Source organism: Podarcis bocagei (assembly GCF_964188305.1).
Source record: "Podarcis bocagei genome assembly, chromosome: 1".
Classification (NCBI taxonomy): Eukaryota; Metazoa; Chordata; class Lepidosauria; order Squamata; family Lacertidae; genus Podarcis; species Podarcis bocagei.
Genome location: NC_138125.1, coordinates 76,566,083 through 76,588,609, shown reverse-complemented (window position 1 = coordinate 76,588,609; position 22,527 = coordinate 76,566,083). Strand labels below are relative to the sequence as shown.

Here is a 22,527-nt window from a genome sequence, read left to right as displayed (position 1 = left end):
GAGGGAGCCATGTTGCAGTGCTCCATGTGTGTTTATGTGTAAATAAAGTAGATTAGCCAAAATGCTGAGTTGCTGAGGTCTGTTACACAAGCTGCAAAGACTCTGCAGATCCCTAAGTGTGCCAATGTCTGTTGGCATTGGTCGCTGTGATGTTCAGGCTGAAGAAAGCATATGGAGCTCCTGAACCATCAACCAGGAGGGAGGGAACATGCCAGTCGGGCATGTGTCTCTGCCAGGGTCCTACTCAAGAGTAGGACGAGCTCCTGACACTAGGGCGTGGATAAGATGGTAGGGATAGAACTGCAATAATTTGACAGCTCTATACAGATGAGAGATACGGCACAAATTAATGGTGAATTTCATTCACAAGGGTTATTTATGATGTGGGCTGAATGACACATACAAAATAGTTTACAGAAGAAGATTGAACACATACAATACTTTGTCCAGGGAGAAGATAAATCAGCAGTACTACTTATTTATTGCAACTGGAGCCTGTAAAGTTATCTATGGCCAAAATACTAGACTGATATTTCCTAGTGCACATACATGGTTCTGCAACGAATTTTCACAGTATTTGGTTTTGGATCGCAAATTGGCCTTGGAAGGAGCTGGCTTTTGTTGCTGACAGTACTGTTGCTCTTTTTTCTTTTTTTAATGTCTCTTTGGGGGCCTGCCATTTCTTCAGCCTGTATTTACACAATGATGTGACTAAGCTTCAGTGAAGGCCATCTGATTCAAATCAAAACAAATGAACACGGTGAGGGAAGAGCCAGAAAAGGAAGGAAACCTTCCCAGAAGACAAGAACGAAAGTGATCCACAGCAAATGGCCCTGTGTCAGCTATAGAAATTAGCTTGTTTATCCTGTTGAGTAAACATATTCATGCTGACTAAGCATGGCAAGGGGGGTTCAAAATGGTTTCTGTTGGCCCTGTTCTTCTGTGCATATCCATAATAGCTTCTGAACATAGCACTCACACATTCAAAGTACACACAAGGTACAGATTGGAAGTACAATATGTTGTATATGTGTAAATTCCAGCCAGAGATTACCATGAATGTACATAAGAACATGGATCATGCCAATGCCCCATCTAGTCTAGCATTCTGTTCTCACAGTGGCCAATCAGATGCTTGTGGAAAGCCAGCAAGCAGGATTTGAACACAAGAGCACTCTTCTCTCCTGTGGCAAATTGGTATTCAGAATCATTACTGCCTCCAGCCCTCATGCCTGGTAGCTATCAATAGCCTTCTCCTCCTATATAGAAGGGTGTACTTTCAGATACAATCCCAACACTACCCTCATGTCTCCATGCGTAACCAGCATATCTATGTTGCCTGAACAGGGCTGCTTTTGTCATTATTGTATCCCTCTTCTTTAACAAAATAAGCTAAAAGTAGAAATGGTTGGAATACTATCATCTTTCTTTTTCTTTCCTCATGAACAGCTTAATAATAGTATCTATATGTTTGCCCCCAAAATTTCCTGTCCTCTTAAAAAAAAAGTAGAAAATGCTCAGGCATATTTTCTTTTACTTGAGCACGGAATGCAGTGAACTTAATTTAGCAGCTTTTGGTTAATTTTCAGGGATTCAGGTAGGCCTGTGTTAATCCAAAAGACATATTAAGCACCACCCTGAAACATGATTCTGTTCCAGAGCAAGAGATTAACCATTACAAGTTGTGTGATAATATTGTGAAATGAAAATAATTGGTATTGTTGAGGAGGAAGATTGGTGGAGAAAGATGACTGCTGCTGAGCTGTAATAAACCCCTGAAATAAAAAACAACAGGAGCAAGTGCTCCTGTCAAACTAACAGTGATGTCCATAGATCCTTGGGAGAGGCCATTTTGTCTGCCCCACAAACATCTGATGCTCATGTGGTGGTAACTCAAGATGGCGCCTTCTCTGTGGTAGCTCTAAATGTCTAGGGTCTCTTACCAAGAGGGGTCCAGCTAGCTCCATCTCTGATGACTTTCTGCCAGCAGTTAAAGACCTCTTTATTTAGACAGGACTTTGAACCATAAACTGATTTGTAAGTATGTTGTAATTTGTTTTTAATTTTTTTAGTGATGCTCTACCTGATTTGTGTTGTTACATTTATTGCTGTGTCATTGTACGTGTATTGTTGCTGTTAGCCACCCTGAACATCATTTGGTGGGAAAGATAAGATACAAATTTAACATGTTTGATAAATAACAAGCAAACAGTCATTGCAAATGACTCACGGATGCAAATGGCAGGGTAGGTTATTGTGGCTCCCTTTGAAGGAACCAGACTTATTTTTGGTAATGATGCAAAACACATTGACATCCCATTTATTTCCATTTTCTAATTGTTGCTGTTTTGCAAGAGGGATCTAAGAGCATTCCGAAACCTGGCTTCTCCAATTAAATTGGATTAAAGGGCTCTGCCACCCTAGTGCAACAAATCCCCATCGAAAAAGAAACAGGACTTTTCACAGTTTGGAAACTGATGGGAAAATGTACTGGAAAGTGTGGGATGAATGAATGAGTAATGACAACTCACCAGGAGCAGATCAGGGCGAATGCACCATCAGTGTTATATAACTGCCTCACAAACAAATCAGAATGCCAGAGAGAGACAGAGATGTCATCAAGAAAGGCCTGAATGCATAATAATAATAATAATAATAATAATAATAATTACAGCTGTTCTCAGTACAACCCTTGTCAGGAAGCACAGTGGCGCTGCTCGCTTTCCACACTCTTATGGGCAACCAATTTTGGCAGCCTAATGATACAGTGGTACCTCGGGTTAAGTACTTAATTCGTTCTAGAGGTCCATTCTTAACCTGAAACTGTTCTTAACCTGAAGCACCACTTAGCTAATGGGGCCTCCTGCTGCTGCCGCACCGCCGGAGCACGATTTCTGTTCTCATCCTGAAGCAAAGTTCTTAACCTGAAGCACTATTTCTGGGTTACCGGAGTCTGTAACCTGAAGTATGTAACCTGAAGCGTATGTAACCCGAGGTACCACTGTAGTCCCATTCCGCCTTTCATGGCTTCTAATTTCTGCTGCTCTGAACCCCACAATCACTCCATATTTCTGTGTTTTGAACCTCATAATCCCCCCATCTTTCTGTGTTCTGTACCACTAGGACTGAGCCTAGCTCACAATATCCAGTTCCTTTGCTTTTCCACGTATGAGTTTATCCACTACTGCCATAGTCAGTTCCCCCTGTTCCTGTGCCTTGCAGTCCGTTCCCCTCCTCCTCCCTCCCCTTCCTACTTCAGTGTACAGCAGCATTCAGAAACAACCACCAGGTGGCATCTTAGAGCAGCACTTGGGAAGGTGTAGGCAGCACTTTAGTTACAGGTGTACTACGTTACACCTGTACCACATTATCTCCCCCCCCCCCAGATTTATTCTGCCCAGGAACTAAAATGCTTCATTGGCTCAAAATGTAGGAGCACTGGGGCTGTGAACTGATTACAGAATTTTAATTGGTTAATTACCTGCTTTTCATTTTTAGTTAATTGACTGCTGGCTGTCAAAACCTCAATATAGATGCCTTTTTTAGATACTGAAGGAAGTGCGAGATAAATTACAATTTAATACACGAGAGCTGCCTCCGCTTGCTAGAAGAAAGATCGTCTTTAAGCAAGAGCATCTCCTGGGTTGTAGAACTCCCTTACAAATGAATTACAAATGGCCCTGACAGTACAAGCCTTCAAAGAGGCCTTTAAAAGGTATATATTTGGGTTGCCTTTTCCTTGGTGCCTCTATTTTATCAAGCTGCTGAACTATTTTTAACTGGATTGCACTCAGTTTTATGGAGTCCTTTTGCCTCTGTTTTTTAAACTGCCGTTATATACGTTGGGGGGGGGGCATTGAGGGGCTACAAAAATCATTTGGGCATCACATTGGGGTACCACAGCACAGGGATGGGGGCATCTGTGTCTTGTGCAGAAGGCCCTGGGTTTATTTCAGGTAGCACTGGGAGTGTTGGCTGCCTGACATCCTTGAGAGTCGCTACCAGTCAGTATAAGAAATTCTAAACTAAATGGATCAATAGTCAATATAAGGGAGCTTTCCGTTTTCCTATGTACATATGGGAACATTTTTTTTTGGGGGGGGTGATATTAAAACGTTCATTTTTATTTAAAATGGGCAGATCTTGGGTCTTGGATGGTCACACAATATTTTGGCGTCCCTGTGTCACAACAGGAAGCAGTCAGCAAAGTAATAGTAATAATAACAGTATCACAGCAGACAACCTAAGGGATCAGTCTATTAAAAAATCTACATTATTATTATTTTTTAAAAGCACTAAAAATAATAATTTGACAACACAGCTGGAGACCTATAGCAGCAGTCCAAAAAATATTTTTTTTTTAAAAGTGACACATTTCGGGGAGTGACTGGGGAGCACAACAAACCAATTTGAGGGCCATACACAGGCATAAGTTGTTGTTAGCTACCCCAGTTCAAAGAGATGCTACCTTCCTTTACTAGCCTTTCTGCTCTCCAAAATGCACAGCATGCCTTACAATGAGCATCTCAAAGATGCCTGTGGCTGAAGGGGCTGGAAATCAATATGGGAAGAAGAGGCCTGTGTTGTGAGACTGTTCTGCACGCTGGAAAATCAAGAATATTTACCCCCCTCCCAAAAAACCCCCAACACCTTCATGTATTTTTCGTTTAAGTATCCTATATGCAACCGCAGTAATCTCCTGATTCAAGGAACAGCTTCAGTCACGTTACCTTTTTAAAAGAGCAGTGTATTTATAGTGATCACACTGCCCTAGATACCTAAAGGTTCATCCATTTCCTTTTATAGGAAGTGTGTGCTAATTAATGGGAAGGAAAACTCGAATATCCCTGGGAAGAATGAGGCCACCCAAGTATGCTATGGTACTAAAACGCAGTAGGCTACCAACTATCGCAAACTAGTCTGACGAGTTAACCTCCGTCGGAAAAACAAAGTAGCCAGTGCCGCCTACACATCAGGGCATGACTCAACATAACCTAGACCCACTGGTAACCTCAGTATGTGAATCAGTTTTCATGTGATCTGCTTATTATAATCTCTGAAGAGATACTTAGGAGTAACTGCGTTCGTGGCCTCCCCAAGCTCTTTCAATGCCTTTTGCATTTACCACAGGCAGTTCAGAGGCAACTCTGCTATTAAGGCTTTCTAATCTAGGTTGCCACTTAGCTAGTTTCTGACTACTGAAGTAAGCGGCTTCCTTCACTTCTATACTTTTTAATGTATCACTTCAGGCAGTGCTATTTTTCTAGAAAAAGAGGTGCCATGAATGCCTCCCTTGTTCTCTTAGAATGGCAATGGTGCCCACCTAAGATGTTCCGGAACTGAGTTCCTGGTGAAAAAAAGCCCTGACTACAGGGAATATTTTAAACAGTGGTCAAGAAGGTGAAATATTTGGGGATTAATATGACAGCTAAAAACGGGAACTTATTTAAGGACAATTACGAACGATGTTGGTCGGACGTCGAAAAGGACTTAGAAATATGGTCAAACTTGAAGCTTTCCTTGTTGGGCCGAATTGCTGTTATTAAGATGAATGTATTGCCAAGAATGTTGTTTTTGTTTCAATCGTTACAAATTTTGGATAAAATGGACTGTTTCAAGAAGTGGCAGAGAGACATTTCCAAGTTTGTCTAGCAGGGCAAGAAACCCAGAATAAAATTTAAAATACTAACTGATGCAAAAGAAAGAGGGGGGTTTGCCCTGCCAGACCTTAAACTCTATTACGAATCAGCAGCCTTCTGCTGGTTGAAGGACTGGCTGCTTCTTGAGAACACAGACATTTTGGATTTAGAAGGTTTCAACAATGTTTTTGGGTGGCATGCATATTTGTGGTACGACAAGGTTAAAGCACATAAGGCATTTAAAAACCATATTGTCAGGAAAGCACTGTTCAATGTCTGGATACGATATAAAGACTTACTTGAAAATAAAACCCCAAGGTGGTTGTCACCAATGGAGGCAAAAGCTCAAAAAAGGCTCAATATGGAGGCTAGGTGGCCAAAATATTGGGAGATTCTAGAGCAAGAAGGAGACAAATTGAAATTGCAGAGTTTTGAGAAATTAAAAGATAGAGTGCGAGATTGGCTTCATTATTACCAAATAAGAGAGGTATACAATTTAGATAAAAAAATTGGCTTCCAGGTGGAAAAATCAAAGTTGGAAACAGAATTGCTAGATCCCAATACTAAGATACTTTCAAGAATGTATAACTTGCTGTTAAAATGGAATACTCAGGATGAAACGGTAAAATCTGCTATGATTAAATGGGCACAGGATGTTGGACATAACATTATGTTTGCTGACTGGGAACAGTTGTGGACCACAGGTATGAAATTTACGGCATGTAATGCCCTAAGAGAGAATATTATGAAAATGATTTACAGGTGGTACATGACACCAGTCAAGCTTGCAAAAATCTATCATTTGTCCGATAATAAATGTTGGAAATGTAAAGAAACTGAAGGTACATTCTTTCACCTTTGGTGGACGTGCCCAAGGATTAAGGCTTTCTGAGAGATGATCTATAATGAAATGAAAAAGGTATTTAAATATACCTTCCTGAAGAAACCAGAGGCCTTTCTCCTGGGCATAGTCGGCCAATTGGTGCTAAAGAAGGATAGAACTTTCTTTATGTATGCAACAGCAGCAGCAAGACTACTCATTGCGAAGTATTGGAAGACACAGGAGCTACCCACATTGGAAGAATGGCAGATGAAAGTGATGGACTACATGGAATTGGCAGAAATGACTGGTAGAATTCGTGACCAGGGAGAAGAGTTGGTGGAGGAAGACTGGAATAAATTTAAAGACTACTTGCAGAAGCACTGTAAAATTAAGGAATGTTAAAACGATGTCTGATGGAAAATAAGTAGTATTGGTAAAAAGATTGTTAAGAAAATGTAAATAAGGATTAATAACTGGAAAATTGATATTTATAATAGGTTAATATCTTGAGTGAGGATAAATGCTAGAGGGTAAGGACTTGCTGAATTTAATATTTGAACTGGAATACAAAATGGGAGGTGTGAGGAGGTCAAGAAACTAGTGAAGGAAGTATAAGATTTGAAAATACTAATCTATTTTCTGCTTTGTTTTTTTTCTTTCCTTTCCTTTTTTCCTTACCTTCTTTTGTTAACTGTTTTTATTGTGTATTTTTTATGTGTTTTGTTTTTGTATTTTTTCATTTTTGTAGTCTTTCTTATGTTTAAATTTTGAAACTCTTCATTGTTTGTGAAACTTTAATAAATATTATTTAAAAAAGAAGAAAAAAATACAGGGAATATTTTAATTTAAACATTTCAATGTTCTCTGACTGGAATTTATCCTCCTTTCGAGTCACATCAAGATTTTCAAGGTTCTGGGCAAACAGTGCCCTCCTCCTTTATTTGTCTGCAGGTCCTCACCTCCATTGGTATCCCTATTTTAATTTCCCACAAATCCCCTGAGGTAGCAACACTCCAGGGCATTCTGGGAAATCAAAATGGCTGCGAGATCGAGCTGTTGGACATTGCTTGAAGCACCAGGCACCAGTGATGAGCCCTGCCAGAGTTCTAGGGCCCCACCAGGATGCCAGCCCAGACCCTTTGAGTAAAGGTGACAATCCTGTGCCTGGCCACACTGTGTCTTTTCTGGCTATGATTCACCCAGGCAAACAGTAATTGGACCTCGTGAAGCACTGCTCCCCTGTATAGCCATTTGTTTTCCACTGAAAGAAATAAAATATTCCATACCTGCCAAGTGCCCTGGAAAAAATGGGGCACCCCATTTTTTCATGCAAGATCTCAGTGGCCATTTTGGGGGCCGTAATCTCACATGCTTTTGTGCTGTGCTCTAGCCCCCCAAAAGCACTTTTTGGGGGCTGGAGTGCAGCATGGGTCACGTGAATTGCCCATGAATGCATCCCGGAAGGCGTGCATTCTGGATTCAGATTAAAAAAAAATGCATGTTATGATATTCTCCCATTCCATTTCTGATGACAGCCATCTTGGATGGAAATTTTATGTTTTGTTAAATATCCGAACGTGATGGCCTTATCTTGGCCTGGCCATTACCTTGCACCTCATTCCTTCTGAGCTGCTTTCATACTAATTTTGAATACATTTACCACAGATTCCTTGCTTTTTAATATTCATTTTCAGCTTTGGCCAATGAGAGGGGAAGAACCTGACTCTTCACATCCTGGCTTAAGTCAGTGTCACATAAATGTTTCAAGGTTTCCTCCAGGTCTTTAAAGTCACATAAATGCAACAGATGTGTACAGGTGCACACAAGCCCATAGCAATGACCATGTGAGGGGCAGCACACTTGTAAGTAGCATGCACAAACCCTGGCCCTGAGCCTGACTCAGAGACTTAAGGCCTCTGTTTTGAATGGTCTGGCAGGCTAAAGGCTGGTGTGGCTTCGTTGAACCACTTTTCAAAACCTCTTTCTAAGAAATACTTCACAACGAATGCAGAAGGGATCCAGTTGAGTCATGGTGGCTGCCTGAATGATCCTGTGCTTTGTTAGCTGCCCATGGAGGAAATAAATTGTCTGCGATTGTTTTGAGGCATCAGGCATAAGCCTGCATTTTATTAATGTTTGATCAGGACTTGTATATTAAAGAGGGCTTAGATTTTCAAAAGTAGATTTTCAAATGTTTCATGCCAGGCAAGAAGGCTAGCTGCTTAAGAAAACAGTGTTTTCCTCCTCTTAGACAAGGGGCCCCTTTTGATTGATAGCAGAAAGCAATTCTCAAAGTCATAAAAGCTGAAATTACAGACTGAGTAATGACACTGACCCTACATGTTACAGAAGATAACAAAGGCAGAGATAAATATAATTAGGAATGGGCAAATAGTAAAATGATACCATGGGCCTCTCTTAAACCTTGAGCTGTATTTTCTAAGGCCAGAGGCAAATGGGGAGAAGCATCTAGCTGACAGAGAAAGAGAGGTTTTTTTGGGAAGTCTTTTTAAAACTGTTTCTTTCTTAAACTGAGAGAAAAGGCAACTGGCTTGGCTGGGGAAAAAGAAGCTTCTTCCTATTTTATTTTGAGGCTGGAAAGGAGGGTGAAAGGGGGAGGTGTAAACTAAAGAGCCTTCTTTAAAAACTGTTTTTTTTACTGAGTTCCTTCCTTTCTACTTTGAGAAGCTTTATTCTTTTAAAAGGTTACCTATGATAATGTATGAAATATATTAGCTTAAATATATTGGCTTAAATGTAATTATGCAAAGGATTTAACAAATGCTAGAAGAGTTGTATTTATCCTGGAATTAAGTCAGCCAGCAGTTTAGCCCCCCTGCCAGACAGGAAGACGCCATCAAATGCTGTCCTGATATATTAGCTGTCAGACATTTGTTTAGAAACCTTCAAATGAAGGATATCTTTCAATGTTGATGTGAAACTCAAGATCCTTGACATATGTTTAAGATAAAAATTTAAGATTAACCATTTGTTTTAGAAGGCAATAGGGCAGGGAGGGCAAGAGGTGAGCTGGTAATTAAGATTCCTTGTTGAGACACATGTAAGATATATTACTACTTATTTGTCATTTATAGATGTAACAATATATAGCTGTTTGTGTTCCATATAAGGACAGGAGGATGTGGGTGTATCTTTTAGGATTGGATATAGCAATCAGCCAATAGGAAATCCAACCAGGCTGATTGGACAGAGGCAGCCACAGGAGGAGCAAAGGGGGCTGGATTAAGGGAATATAAGGGCTGGCCATAATGGCAGGAGCCAGGCCAGAGCTTGGTAACCATATACCACTGTGCCTCTCATTTATTTGTCTGACAAATAAATAATTATTTTAATTTCTCTATTGCTGCGTTGAATATTTCATTCCAGCTAAGCGTTAACCACAAGCAGGGTGCTACAGTTTGGCTTTGGCTGCTGGAATGGGAGTGTGCTGCCAATTAGTTCATAAGCTCTAATTGGGGTAGGAATTTCTCTTGCATGCCAACACAGGCACAAAGCCTTTTCTCACCTCCATCCCCCGCCCCAACCCGCAGCACCACGACAAAGGAAGCTGCCTTCCCCAATTGTTTTTAGGCAGCTAAGCCTACCAGCTGCTCTGTCATTTTCAAGGGGTCTCAGGAACCAATATGGCTGCTCATTCTTGCTCTCCCATAGTGCCTCAGGCACCAAGCCTAGGCCCACTTGACAGCTTCACTGAACTCTCTCACTGCTGACTTCCTTGGACCTATTTTGGGCAAGGGTTTTGCATGCAGATTCCCAGCATTTCCAGGGAAAACCCCTGGTCTGAAATTCTTATCAGCTGCTGTCAGTCAACGCAAACAATACTGAGCAGGATGAAGAACTTTCCTAGTAGACAAAGGAATGCTGGGCCAGACAGGCCAATGATCTGAATTGGCATAAGGCAGTTCCTTACGTTCCTATCTCTGCTAAGATATTCCCTTCCCTATTCCTGAATAGGGATGGTGATAAATAGGCACAGCCTGGCAAGGACTCAATGACTTTTCTGTTTATAGAATTGGCTGTTGGGCAAATGCACAGACATTATCCCTTCTAAGGTTTTCTTTTCATTTAGCTCACGTTGGCATGCAGTATAAACATTTAGATGCAAATAAAAGCCCACTTGGCCTCTTCATTTCTCAAAGTGTCACACGGCAAAGAATAGCTGGAGATATTTGACTATTGTTATTTCTGTGAGTTGGCCCAAATTTGCTTACATGCTCTCATGAAGCTGACACACGGGGATGAAAGAGGCATATGGAAATGGGAGTGGTTGGAATCAAGGAAAAGTGGGAATGAAACGGGGGAGGAGGGGTTCAGGGCTAGCCAACCCATTAGGCCCACTGAGACAGTTGCCTCAGGTGACAGGGTGGGGACAGCTGTGAGGAGCAGCAGATCTGGAAAAAGAGGAGTGTTCTTACATGCATTGGCTGCCTTTGCCATTCTCCTTTCATCTGTGGATAGGAGCTGCCGTCACCATCCCAGTCACCCCCTGAGAAGGAAAGCCCTCTGCCACTCAGAAACAGCTGCCCACCCACTGAGACTCAACTCCTCCTCCTCCTCGGCTCTGAAGGCTCCTGAGGAGCATGCCTTTCTGCCCCAACCTGCTCCTTTCTGGCCATTTTTCTCCTCCTCTGCCTTCAGCACACCGGGGCCTCCCTGAGCCATCTCCAGTCACCTCAGGTGGTGGTGGTGGAGGAGAAGGACGAGGCGCCATTTTGTCTCATACAACAAAATGTCTTGGGCCAGGTTTGAGGGTGTGTGTACCCATCTGAAGCTGGGAACAGGTGACCTATGAAGCCTACAGCCAAGATCTGTATAGTTAAATCAGAAACACCAACACAGTGGTCTTTGGACGTCCAGTGTTTTCATTCCTGTCCTTTCTTTCTGATATCCTCTCTCTCTCTCCGCCCCCCCCCCCGGTTTACTTCACCCATCACACTTCAGCTTAGGGTCCTGCCTCTTTCATACACCTTTTTCTTTTCAGCCAGAGTGGGGGCTGACTTCCCTGCCATTTTCCTGAGGAGAATTACTCTTCTCACACCTGTTATTTGCCCCACAAGGAAAGAGATTGGCAAATGTGCAGAGATTTTCCAGAGAATACTTATCGGTTTTATATTGTTCCTCTTATTACTTATGGAATGGTAGCTCAATCACCCATTATTTCAGCAAAGTTCAGCCAATGAAAAGCCCTTTACATTATTTCATGAAACTTACATCTCATCTTTCCTCCACCAAGGTAGCATACACATAGAATTATCCCACCAGTCCTATGAGGTAGGCTAGCTTAAGGGACAGAACACCAGGTTTACTTTAGGCCTGTGCAAGCATTTGAGCCCAAAACTTTCCAGTCCTACGTTCTATGCAACATTGTTCATGTTGAATTCTTACCACTGATGCAATAAGTGTAAGCACGATAATTCTGCTCTGACTTTCTTTACTTCTGTATAGTTTCTCTTGAAGGTCTGTGTTTGCACAGTTGATGAAAAACTAGTTGGGCTTTTTTTTCTTTTGTAAAACAGCAACAATATTCTGCTTATTTATGGATGTGTATTCACATGCAGGTTTAAGGAGGAAGTGTATACAAATGTGTAGACCTCTTTTGCATGAAGCAGAAAGGCTTCGTGCTTTAAAATGACAGCCCTTGCTGAGTTAGCTTCATCTGCTTTGTTTTTAAAATGGAGCAAAACAGCTGAAATCTGAGTCCCTTTGCACACCACTCCTTGCAACCAAGATTGGTTTAGCTGCCATTTGCTTCCTTCTGTTTTGTACAACTGCTTATGAAAGTATTGTTGTAACCCAGGGGATCACAAATTACCGTATTTTTTGCACCATAACACTCACTTTTTTCCTCCTAAAAGGTAAGGGGAAATATCTGTGCGTGTTATGGAGGGAATGCCTACGGGTGGCATGCCTACGGATTTTCCTCCTCTAAAAACTACGTGCGTGTTATGGTCGGGTGCGTGTTATAGAGCGAAAAATACGGTATTTGTGCCCAGGGGCACATTCAGAAAGTTAGGAAATCATCATGGGCACACAAAATACCCATTTCACAGAATGGGGGGGGGGCTGACAGCTTTCAGACCCCAACAGGCAAAAAAACTACCCTGCACCCTCCAAAAACTCATAAAACACAAACCAAAAAGCAGGCACCCCTTCAAAGCCAAATAACAAAAAGTTTTTAAAACCTCATTTAAAATACAATAATTGGAAGGGGAGTGGGCTTTGGTGTGTATCCAAGAGGTATGTCTGTTTATGATTATCCCAGCTGTAACCCAACCATTTCATTTTACTTTATGAAAAAGAAGCATTGTGAAGTGTTGCTTAGGTCTGATTTCCAGAGATGCTACCATGTCTTACTATAAGATACCTTACGGTCTAGTATAGCTGAAACATGGTCTTAGAATTTTTGAAATTGTGGTTTTTGTGTGTATTAACAGCACAACTGAGTGTGACAGCTGTGCTTTTCAGCATGAAGACAAATATGGTGTTAAAATGAAGCTCACAGGTAATCTTCAGCTGCAGAAGGAGCCCAGCTCTCCTTCTTATAAGCACCTCACACTTTTCCTGTGGTGATGTCAAGAAATTAACTGCATAGAAAATTGACCCTCCAATTGCTTATACCAAAATTTAACAAGTACAGCTTTTGCTAGGGTTCATCTCCATGGGGTGGGGTGTAAATGATCCAAGTCACAGACTTGGAGGAGCTTTCCTGATCTGAGATTACCATACTACAATTAAAGTATCCCAAATAGATCTTATTTCAACTTAATAGGAGCCCCTCAAGGAAGCCTCTCTAAGCTACCAATTCCATTTGCAGACTGCTCTTATCGTAGGAAACCCTTCTTTATGTTCATTCTAATGTACACCCCTGCAGTTCAAAATCATTCCCTCTCCCTATCCTCGGGTAATGAGGTTTATTATTTCTTCATTCTCATCTCATTTAATGTGTTCAGTTCTGGGCACCATACTTTAGCATGTAGACAAACAGGAAGGTGTTCAGAGGAAGGGGGGAAAGGCAGTCAGTGAAATGGAAAACAAGATTGGAAGGAAGTGGGAAAGTGGGCAAATTCAACCTGGAAAAGAGAAGGCAGAGCAATTGAGGAGGCAACTGTCACAGAGAATGGGGGTAAATTCATTCCCCAACCAACCAACCAACCAACCAAGAAGTTGTTAAAATTAAAACAAATCTGGCTGTTGAGAACTATTACTGGCACACACGCACACATATTTGTTGTTGAATATATTTTGCTATGGTGACCTGCGTCAAGTATTTTATCTATTATGCAGCTGGCTGTAGTATGTTCGTAGCGTGTAAATGTAGAGTATGCTACTGTGAAACTCTGAAATGGTAGAGATGGTCAACAAACATGAGCGAATGTTGTCAGTTCCTTTCCCATATGTATCTGTTCAATGTCCAAAGTGATATTAAGTAAATACTGACAATAATGACCATTAAGTGACAGGCCACATTCACTGGTTTATCTCTGCATTTCTAGGAATTCATCAGATGTCTGCTGCTTTGTAGCATTCTGTGCTGATGTTTGACAACCTCCATCATTTTGGACATTCACTGAAATATGTGCACAAGATGACCAAATATCTAATCACCTTCAGTGCCGGCAGAAATGCGCTTAAATCTATAGTAGCCTGTACATTGAAAACATTCAGTTGTCTTACCTGCTGACAATCTTTTGGGGTGGACATGATTCAGTACTTGCAATGCTGAAGCTGCTTCAGGTAGTTAAGGCATTATTCCTTTCCCCCTTCTCTTGTGGAGGCAGCTGTTTCTGTTTTAACCAAAGCAGCCTTCCAAGTGACCCTACCCATTAAAAAAAAAAAAATTTATTTTTTTTAAACAACAGCCACCTAACACCAACATAAGCACCTGCTGGAAAAGGAAACCAAGCACTGCTTCCAGGGTATGGGTAGGAGGAACCCAGTCAAATAAATGTATATCCAAATAATAGGGAAATATTTCTGTTGCAGTGTCTAAAGCAGTTATGGGGCATATGACCATCAAAACCTGGCTACACACACACACACACACACACACACACACACACACACACACACACACACACCATACAAACCTGAAAACACTTCACACAACTTCAAAGCAATTTCACAGAGAAGATAAGAACATCTGGGCCTCTTGTGCCCTGACCCAGCAAATATAGTTCTCTCTGAATAATTATGTTATGTTATGTTATGTTATAAAAATAGTTGGACTATAACCTTTCTGGAGAGGGAACATTTACCATGATCAGCCCTAGTGGATAGGCAAAATGCAGTATTTTGCTTACTTTTCTTTCAGAAGCCATAACTCTGCCACATCTCCTGAAGCAACCTTGAATCCATGCAGACATTCTGAGGTGAGTTCTCCCACCACAGAATAACTTGGTTAGATGTATCATTTTGATGAGGAAACTTTTTTTTTATAGCACATCTCACAGAGAAGGCAAAAGTGGTTATCTGTACCCATTTTCAATTGTATAATATTGATGCTGTGTTGTCTGGATACAGGCATAAGCCTTAGTGGGAAAACAATGTTTTGCCATTGACTTTAGTAGAGAGCAGACCAATCTCACTAGATTAAGATCTGTATCATAAGTGTAATAAACATTTCAGCTGTCATATTTCTAAATATTTCAATTGCTCTTACTTAGACAATCTATGACTGTTTTCTTTTCTGTTTTAACAATCTTGTGTATTTTGTATTACAGTGGTACCTCGGGTTAAGAATTTAATTCGTTCCGGAGGTCTGTTCTTAACCTGAAACTGTTCTTAACCTGAAGCACCACTTTAGCTAATGGGGCCTCCTGCTGCCGCTGCGCCGCCGCTGCGCGATTTCTGTTCTCATCCTGAAGCAAAGTTCTTAACCCGAAGTAATATTTCTGGGTTGGTGGAGTCTGTAACCTGAAGCGTATGTAACCCGAGGTACCACTGTATGTCATTTTTTATTTGTGGCTAAAGGTAAAGGTACACCTGACCGTTAGGTCCAGTCGTGGATGACTCTGGGGTTGCACGCTCATCTTGCTCTGTAGGCTGAGGGAGCAGGTGTTTGTCTGCAGACAGCTTCCGGGTCATGTGGCCAGCATGACTAAGCCACTTCTGGCGAAACCAAAGCAGTGCACGGAAACACCGTTTACCTTCCCGCCGGAGTGGTATCTATTTATCTACTTGCACTTTGACGTGCTTTCAAACTGCTAGGTTGGCAGGAGCAGGGACCGAGCAACGGGAGCTCACCCCGTCGCAGGGATTCGAACCACCGACCTCCTGATTGACAAGCCCTAGGCTCTGTGGTTTAGACCACAGCACCACTCACGTCTTCATGATTTGTAGCTAGTGGACCCTTAATAACATTATCTTCCCTGAGGGAAATTGCTCTGCACTGCAGACTACATTGGGTGTCAGACTGTGGGGTAACACTACAGAGGAAGGAAATTCTCAACCATTTAGTTTATTATTACAGAACCTGTGAAAGAAAATGTAAGTGATGTTTGTTTGCTTTGTTTTTTGAGGAGAGTGATGCAGCAATTCTGATTATGTCATCTTGGGAGTTCCCTAATGAAAGAAGGGTGAGCTAAGAATTGCAGTCACAGCGGATTACTACATAAATTAGTTGATTCACTCTGTCAAGTGTGCTCCCCCCTCAAAGTTTATCTGCCTTAACCCACTGGAATTTGCTACTACACGTTTCACAACATATGAATTTGTGTCTTAAGAAACTTTTATCTGATGTGGAATGTAAACCAGGTCTGATTTTGAGTCAATATCCTTTCCTTCCTTCCTGTTCCTGCTCTACAATGCTTGCTCCATATATAAACAAGTAGTGTTTATAATAGTTTCTGGAAATGCCCTTCTTCTCCAATATCCAAAGAGTCTAAGATCATAATTTCTCTCTGCAATGGAGTTGAGCTTACCTCCTTGTTCTCTGCCCCTACAATTGGGAAAGGAGCTAAGGGAAAGGAGCTAAGGCATTCAGGGGAGGGGAAACTTGACACATGGTTGCCATTATTTATTTATTATTTAAGGTATTTATGCATCACTTAATCATTAATGTTTCTAAGCAGTGCACATACAATTACAATAAATAAATAAATAAACCACATGAAGAGTAAGAGTAGTAGGAAATGCACGATGAAGCCAAACACTGCCTTAAGATGCCTGCTGAAATAAGGACGTATTTTTCATGTGTCTGAAACTCCGCAAGGAGGGGGCTGTCTAATCTCAGTTAGGGAGAGTTCCACAGGCTTAGACCTGCTACACTGAATACATGGCTAGTAGTAATTGCAAATTTTGAATGCAGAGTAGCAGCCTGTGGTTATTTTGTTTTTTTGAATAGGGAATCCTATTTGTTGTTGTTGTTTATAAAACACTTCCCATAACCTGGTGAAGTGATTTACAGTAGAATAAAAGCATATGCATAGCAACAGCCTTTTTAAAAACAGCTAAAACGTTTGTATATATGACAATTAAAAATAACAACAAATATAACACAGATAATGTGAAACTAAAAAGGAAAAATATTTCTATGATCTGAAGAGAAACCAGAGAATAGATAATATAAATCTAATACATATAGCAACTGGGGTAAAATTCTGCAGTCAGGTGCACCAAGATGCTATTTTTTTATGGGGGCAGGGGAGAATTGCATGTGTTCTAATGTCCTCTTATTATAAGTTGTTGCATATGTGTGAAGGACTTGTTTGCTCATAGCTGTAATATGAAACACCTTTCAAGTAATATGCAGGAAAATAAGATGTTATCTTTTATTGCCAAATCATCAGTGTTCTCACCACACCTGAAAGTATTCTGAATCAGGATACCTTGGTGTATTTGTATTATATTTTCATGGGAGAAATAAATGTTTAATGTTTTTCTGAAATCCTACCGGGAAGCCTTTGGGAAGAGGTAAAACTAGGCTTTATTCCACTCGGATCCAAGAGCCAGTTTGGCATCCCATCCCATGCGCTTTTGCATACACACACACGGTGAAGCTACTTTTCTGTCATGTCTCAGCCAGGAGAGCCCTTATCAGAGGGTGGACACGAGACCCTGATCTTATACCGAGTCCTAGGTCAGCCTCCATCTGGGATACTGCAACAAGGCAAGGGAAAGGGCCATCTGCACCCAAGGTGAGTTCCGCCTCAAACTTTGGGGCTGAATTGGATCCCAAACCCAAGGCAAATGCAGTACTATTGTAAAGACTAGATGGAAACCTGGCCCACCTGGAGATTGCAGGAAAGGATTCCTCCAGAGTAAAGTAAAGTACATCCCCTCAGAAGTAATACACTCCTCCCAAGGAGACCTCTGGTATGAAGGGGGTTGATAGGAGTCAGCTGAGGTTCGGGTTTGTTACAGTAGCTTCAGTTATTGTCTGACTCTTGTGAACTCTTCTAGCTTGGACCCTGACCTTGAACTGCTCTGATGTTGCCTCCTGCCTTTTGCAAGCTCAGCTTGCTTGGACTCTGGCCCTGGATGCTGCTCTGTCTGCTTGCCCCATGGGTATTGTTGCTGGTAAGTCCCCTGTTTACTTAAGAGCCTAGTGTGAGCAGGACACCTTCTTTTATTTACAGGGTGATGGGTGATTATACAGTAGTTCTGCCTCCAGAACCTGCCGCCTCATCCTGTGATGCCATCTGTGTTCCCCTCCCTCCTCCAAACTCCAAGCTCTCATCACCTTCTAATGATGTTCTGTGCTCACTCCTTCCTGCACCATGTAATCAATATGTCTCTAGGTCAATATGTGCATAGGTCACAGGTGGAGCCAACTCCAATCATCCTACTCCTCTTTGTCTATAGGGCTGATGAGTTAAAGGCAAACAACCCCTGGAGGGCCACAGGTTCATCACTACTTCCCTGGGGATGGCTACAATACGAGTCCACCTGTACTACTTTACTGCTCCTCTGTGTCAGATAACTGTGGAACGAGTGTACTTTTTTATCTCCTGCCTGAAATTCATCAACATCGTAAGACAGAATTTGCGCTTTCCAGAATTAATAATTACTTTCAAAGATGTTTTTGAGGAATATCTAAGTGAAAGAGTTGTACGATTGCTGTCATGAGAAAATCTTGTAAAAAATATTCTACAGACATTGCTAACCATGAAACAAGGGGTTTTGATGCAAAGCCCACTATACTCTGTAGAATGGCTTATACTCTTACTTCAGCCACTAGAGGGATCTCCAAGAATACGGTTTACTACTGTATCTGAAAGACAGCTTCCGAATGTCATCAACATTTGCTTTATCTAAGGAGCTGCTACATCAATAAGCAGGCTGTGTGGGGCTCCATTTCCCCTGCTTCTCTACTTAAGTGTTCTCAGAAAGTCATGAAACGTATTTTTGCTATAGAAAAGGTACCAGCATAGGTCTTCATGACTAGACTCTTTCATAAGGAGAACCTGCAGAAGTCAAATATTTTTGCAAGTTAGATAGCAGGTGTCTTTTGAGAGCTGCAGGACCTACTAGGTTTTGATTATTGTTTGTGGGTGCCAGACACCTACATAACCCCTAGATCTAACTCATGTTAAAATATAAACCAGGCTAGCTTCCTGTATTCATGGGTGATGGGCCATTAAGAGAACCAAAGAAAAGGGTCTCTGTGCCAGACTGAAAATGGGAGGGGCCCTTCCTTCAGCTCTTCATGAGAAGGAAAAAAGCCAGAGTTTTAGAGTTGAGAGTTGGCAGTAATGTGACCTAGAAGTAAAGCTGTAAGCTGGAAAATCAGAGAGGCAGAGCACAATGTTTGATTTCTGCTTGCATTCAAGGCACTGGCTATGGGAGAAACAAGACCCTTTGGGGTGTTGATGCTGTGAACCCCTCCACTGTAGGCTCAGGTTGTATATATGTGCAAATAAGCCATATATCCGAAAGACACCACCGTTTCTGCTGTGCCTCTTTCCCAAGAGAAAACATGAAACCTGGGTAAAGCACTTGGATCCCCGGGGATCTCACACTGCTCGGAGATTGGGGTGGCATGCAACACTATATTACTGTGTTATGGATAAGAGTTCCCAGACAAAGGCATTATAAGATAGTAAGAGGCTTCGCTCCTTCATGGGAGATTTTACTTTCTTGGGTTCCATGATCACTGCAGATGGTGACAGCAGTCACAATATTAAAAGACCCCTGCTTCTTGGGAGAAAAGCAGTGACAAACCTAGAGAGCATCTTAAAAAGCAGAGACATCACCTTGCCGACAAAGGTCCGTATAGTTGAAGCTATGGTTTTCCCAGTAGTGATGTACGGAAGTGAGAGCTGGACCATAAAGAAGGCTGATTGCCGAAGAATTGATGCTTTTGAATTCTGGTGCTGGAGGAGACTCTTGAGAGTCCCATGGACTGCAAGAAGAACAAACCTATCCGTTCTTACAGAAATCAGCCCTGAGTGCTCACTGGAAGGACAGATCCTGAAGCTAAGACTCCAATAATTTGGCCACCTCATGAGAAGAGAAGACTCCCTGGAAAAGACCCTGATGTTGGGAAAGATGGAGGGCACAAGGAGAAGGGGACGACAGAGGATGAGATGGTTGGACAGTGTTCTTGAAGATACCAACATGAGTTTGACCAAGCTGCGGGAGGCAGTGGAAGTCAGAAGTGCCTGGTGTGCTCTGGTCCATGGGGTCATGGGTAGTCGGACACGACTAAACAACAAAAAAAGAGGCTTCTGCTATAGTGACAGTGGGAAGATTTTGATTCTACACCAGTTTCACTGTGGGATCCCCATATTGCTAGATGAAGTGCTTCTCTGGAAAATTTTACAGAAAAACCAATTGTGTGTCATGTTTTGATTAGGGTAACCCAAATTTATAGCTTGGTAAATTTAGCCACTTCACAGCAAAGTTCTGCTATACCTTTGGTTTTTTTCCTTTGCCACTACTGTTTGCATTGGGAGGTTCATGTGACACAATTTCTAGTTTAGCTTCCTACAATCATTTGGCATTCCTTTTGTCCAGACGTTTATTGATGTTTACAGACTTTTCTCTCTCTCACGGCTTCTCTCGTTACAAATCGACTTATGGCATTAGCATTCTTCATTGTGACTTGCAACAAAGAAGCTTAGTGTATGCGTTTTCAGGAAGTGATAGTGTTCTCTTGGTGTACAATAGCAATGAAGAAATAAAAATTCCTGCAGTGCAGCCTCCAGCATACACTATATATTAGCAATCACCTGAATTACCTACACTACAGACATAAGATGTCACATACAATTTGTTTCCCAGTGCCTGATCTGGTTTCGGCTGCCTGATCTACTTTCAGTCGTAGAAATCCTCAGAACAATGGCCTTCTGCTTGTGTGGAGGAAGGAATTAAATGTTGTGCTATTTATGTCATGCAGGAGAAATCAATAAGCAAGTGCAAGGTTGTATTTCCCCCTGCCCCATCCACCAGGGCAACCACTAGAGACTCGGTCCTGGGGCCAGGTCTGTATCCAAATCAGACTGGATCAAAATAATCTGTCTTCCTGAAATGTCTTCTGCTACCCTACCACAGCTCTCTCCATGATGCCACCTGGCATAAGGTATAATGCATTTCCCTCCGAATCCATTAAATTCTATTCCTGCCTCACCTTACAACCATAGTCTATGAATGCTTAGGCTATAAAAAGACACTCTGGGGTTTTTGTCTGTTTGTTTCAGAAGGGTGTTGACTGGCAAACAATATACCTCTGGACAGCTTTGCCTCCATTCTTTGACATACCACAATGTTAAAAGTGGATTATTAGGGATGACCAAAATTCAAAGCCATACACCCCTACCTATGATCCACAGAAATCAAAAGGATTTGGGTTTCAATTCAACACATATAGAATATTTCTAGTTTGGCTCACTTAAAATTAAGGTGTAGTCCTAACAACAGTTAATCTGGAGTAACTTCCACTGGAATTACTTCAGAATAAATGTCATTATTAGTATTGTCAATAATCCCAAAGCACATTTTTTCTGGAGATCTGGTAACTTCTCAAGTGGCCTTTTCTGAAATACCTTTGCATGGGAGCCAATACCAATTACTGCATAACTAAGTAAACATACTGTGGTGGAGGAGGAAACTCAGCAACACAAAAACTATTTGTTAAGAAAGGCTCCAGGCACAAATTTGGCTCTCTTTCTCTTATCTTCAAAGCCTTTTGTCTTGCCTCCCCCAAGTCAGACTTGCTCTGTAAACCTTGAGTACATAACCATTATGTTTTCTTTATTTCTTCAGAAGCTTAAAACATTTGAAAACCTGTTCGTTTAGAACTCATACATTAGGAATGCTTTCCTTTAAAAAGGTGTGATACTCAAAGGAAGCAACAGTCCATAAAGTCTATAGAGAAAATTTTGATTGAAAAAAAAAATGTATTCGGTTGTGCCACTCTGGTGAAGGAAGGCATTTTTGATCCAGCAGTTCCTTCCATCAGTTGAATAGGGAGGGAGTGGTTTTCACCAAATCCCCCTCTCCTTTACATCTGCCAAAACCACTCACTGAAAAATCTGCCCCAGTTTGTAGAACCCTGTGGAACAGGTGGGAGGTAAGGTGTTGTATTTTATATTTAACTTGGCTTTAATTTAATTTAATTTGGCTTTACTTTAATACTGATTTTAGTTGTCTCATGAGCCACCTTGAACATTGATGTAACTGAAAGGCGGGATTATAAATGTTCTAAAAAACAAAAATGGACATTAGCCACCATCTACACTAGCAACATTAGATATACTAAACTACTAGATGCAGGTGGCACTGTGGTCTAAACCACTGAGCCTCTTGGGCTTGCCAATCAGAAGGTCAGCGGTTCAAATCCCCATGACGGGGTGAGCTCCCGTTGCTCTGGCCCAACTCCTGCCAACCTAGCAGTTTGAAAGCACACCAATGCAAGTAGATAAATAGGTACCGCTGTGGCGGGAAGGTAAACGGCATTTCTGTGTGCTCTGGTTTCTGTCACGGTGTTCTGTTGTGCTAGAAGCGGTTTAGTCATGCTGGCCACATGACCCGGAAAGCTGTCTGTGGACAAACGCTGGCTCCCTCGGCCTGAAAGCGAGATGAGCACTACAACCCCACAGTTGC

At 41.7% G+C, this 22,527-nt stretch overlaps 1 protein-coding gene across 1 annotated transcript in view; it reads right to left on the bottom strand.

The window, feature by feature from the left end:
- The window catches only part of TRPM5 (transient receptor potential cation channel subfamily M member 5), a 51,775-nt gene extending 37,533 nt beyond the window's left edge, over positions 1-14,242 (bottom strand). The window contains exon 1 of the mRNA XM_081205090.1: positions 14,158-14,242. Coding sequence (XP_081061216.1) covers positions 14,158-14,184 — 27 coding nt within the window. The 5' untranslated portion in view covers positions 14,185-14,242. The remainder of the gene's footprint in view (positions 1-14,157) is intronic.
- Between the last annotated feature and the right edge of the window lie 8,285 nt (positions 14,243-22,527).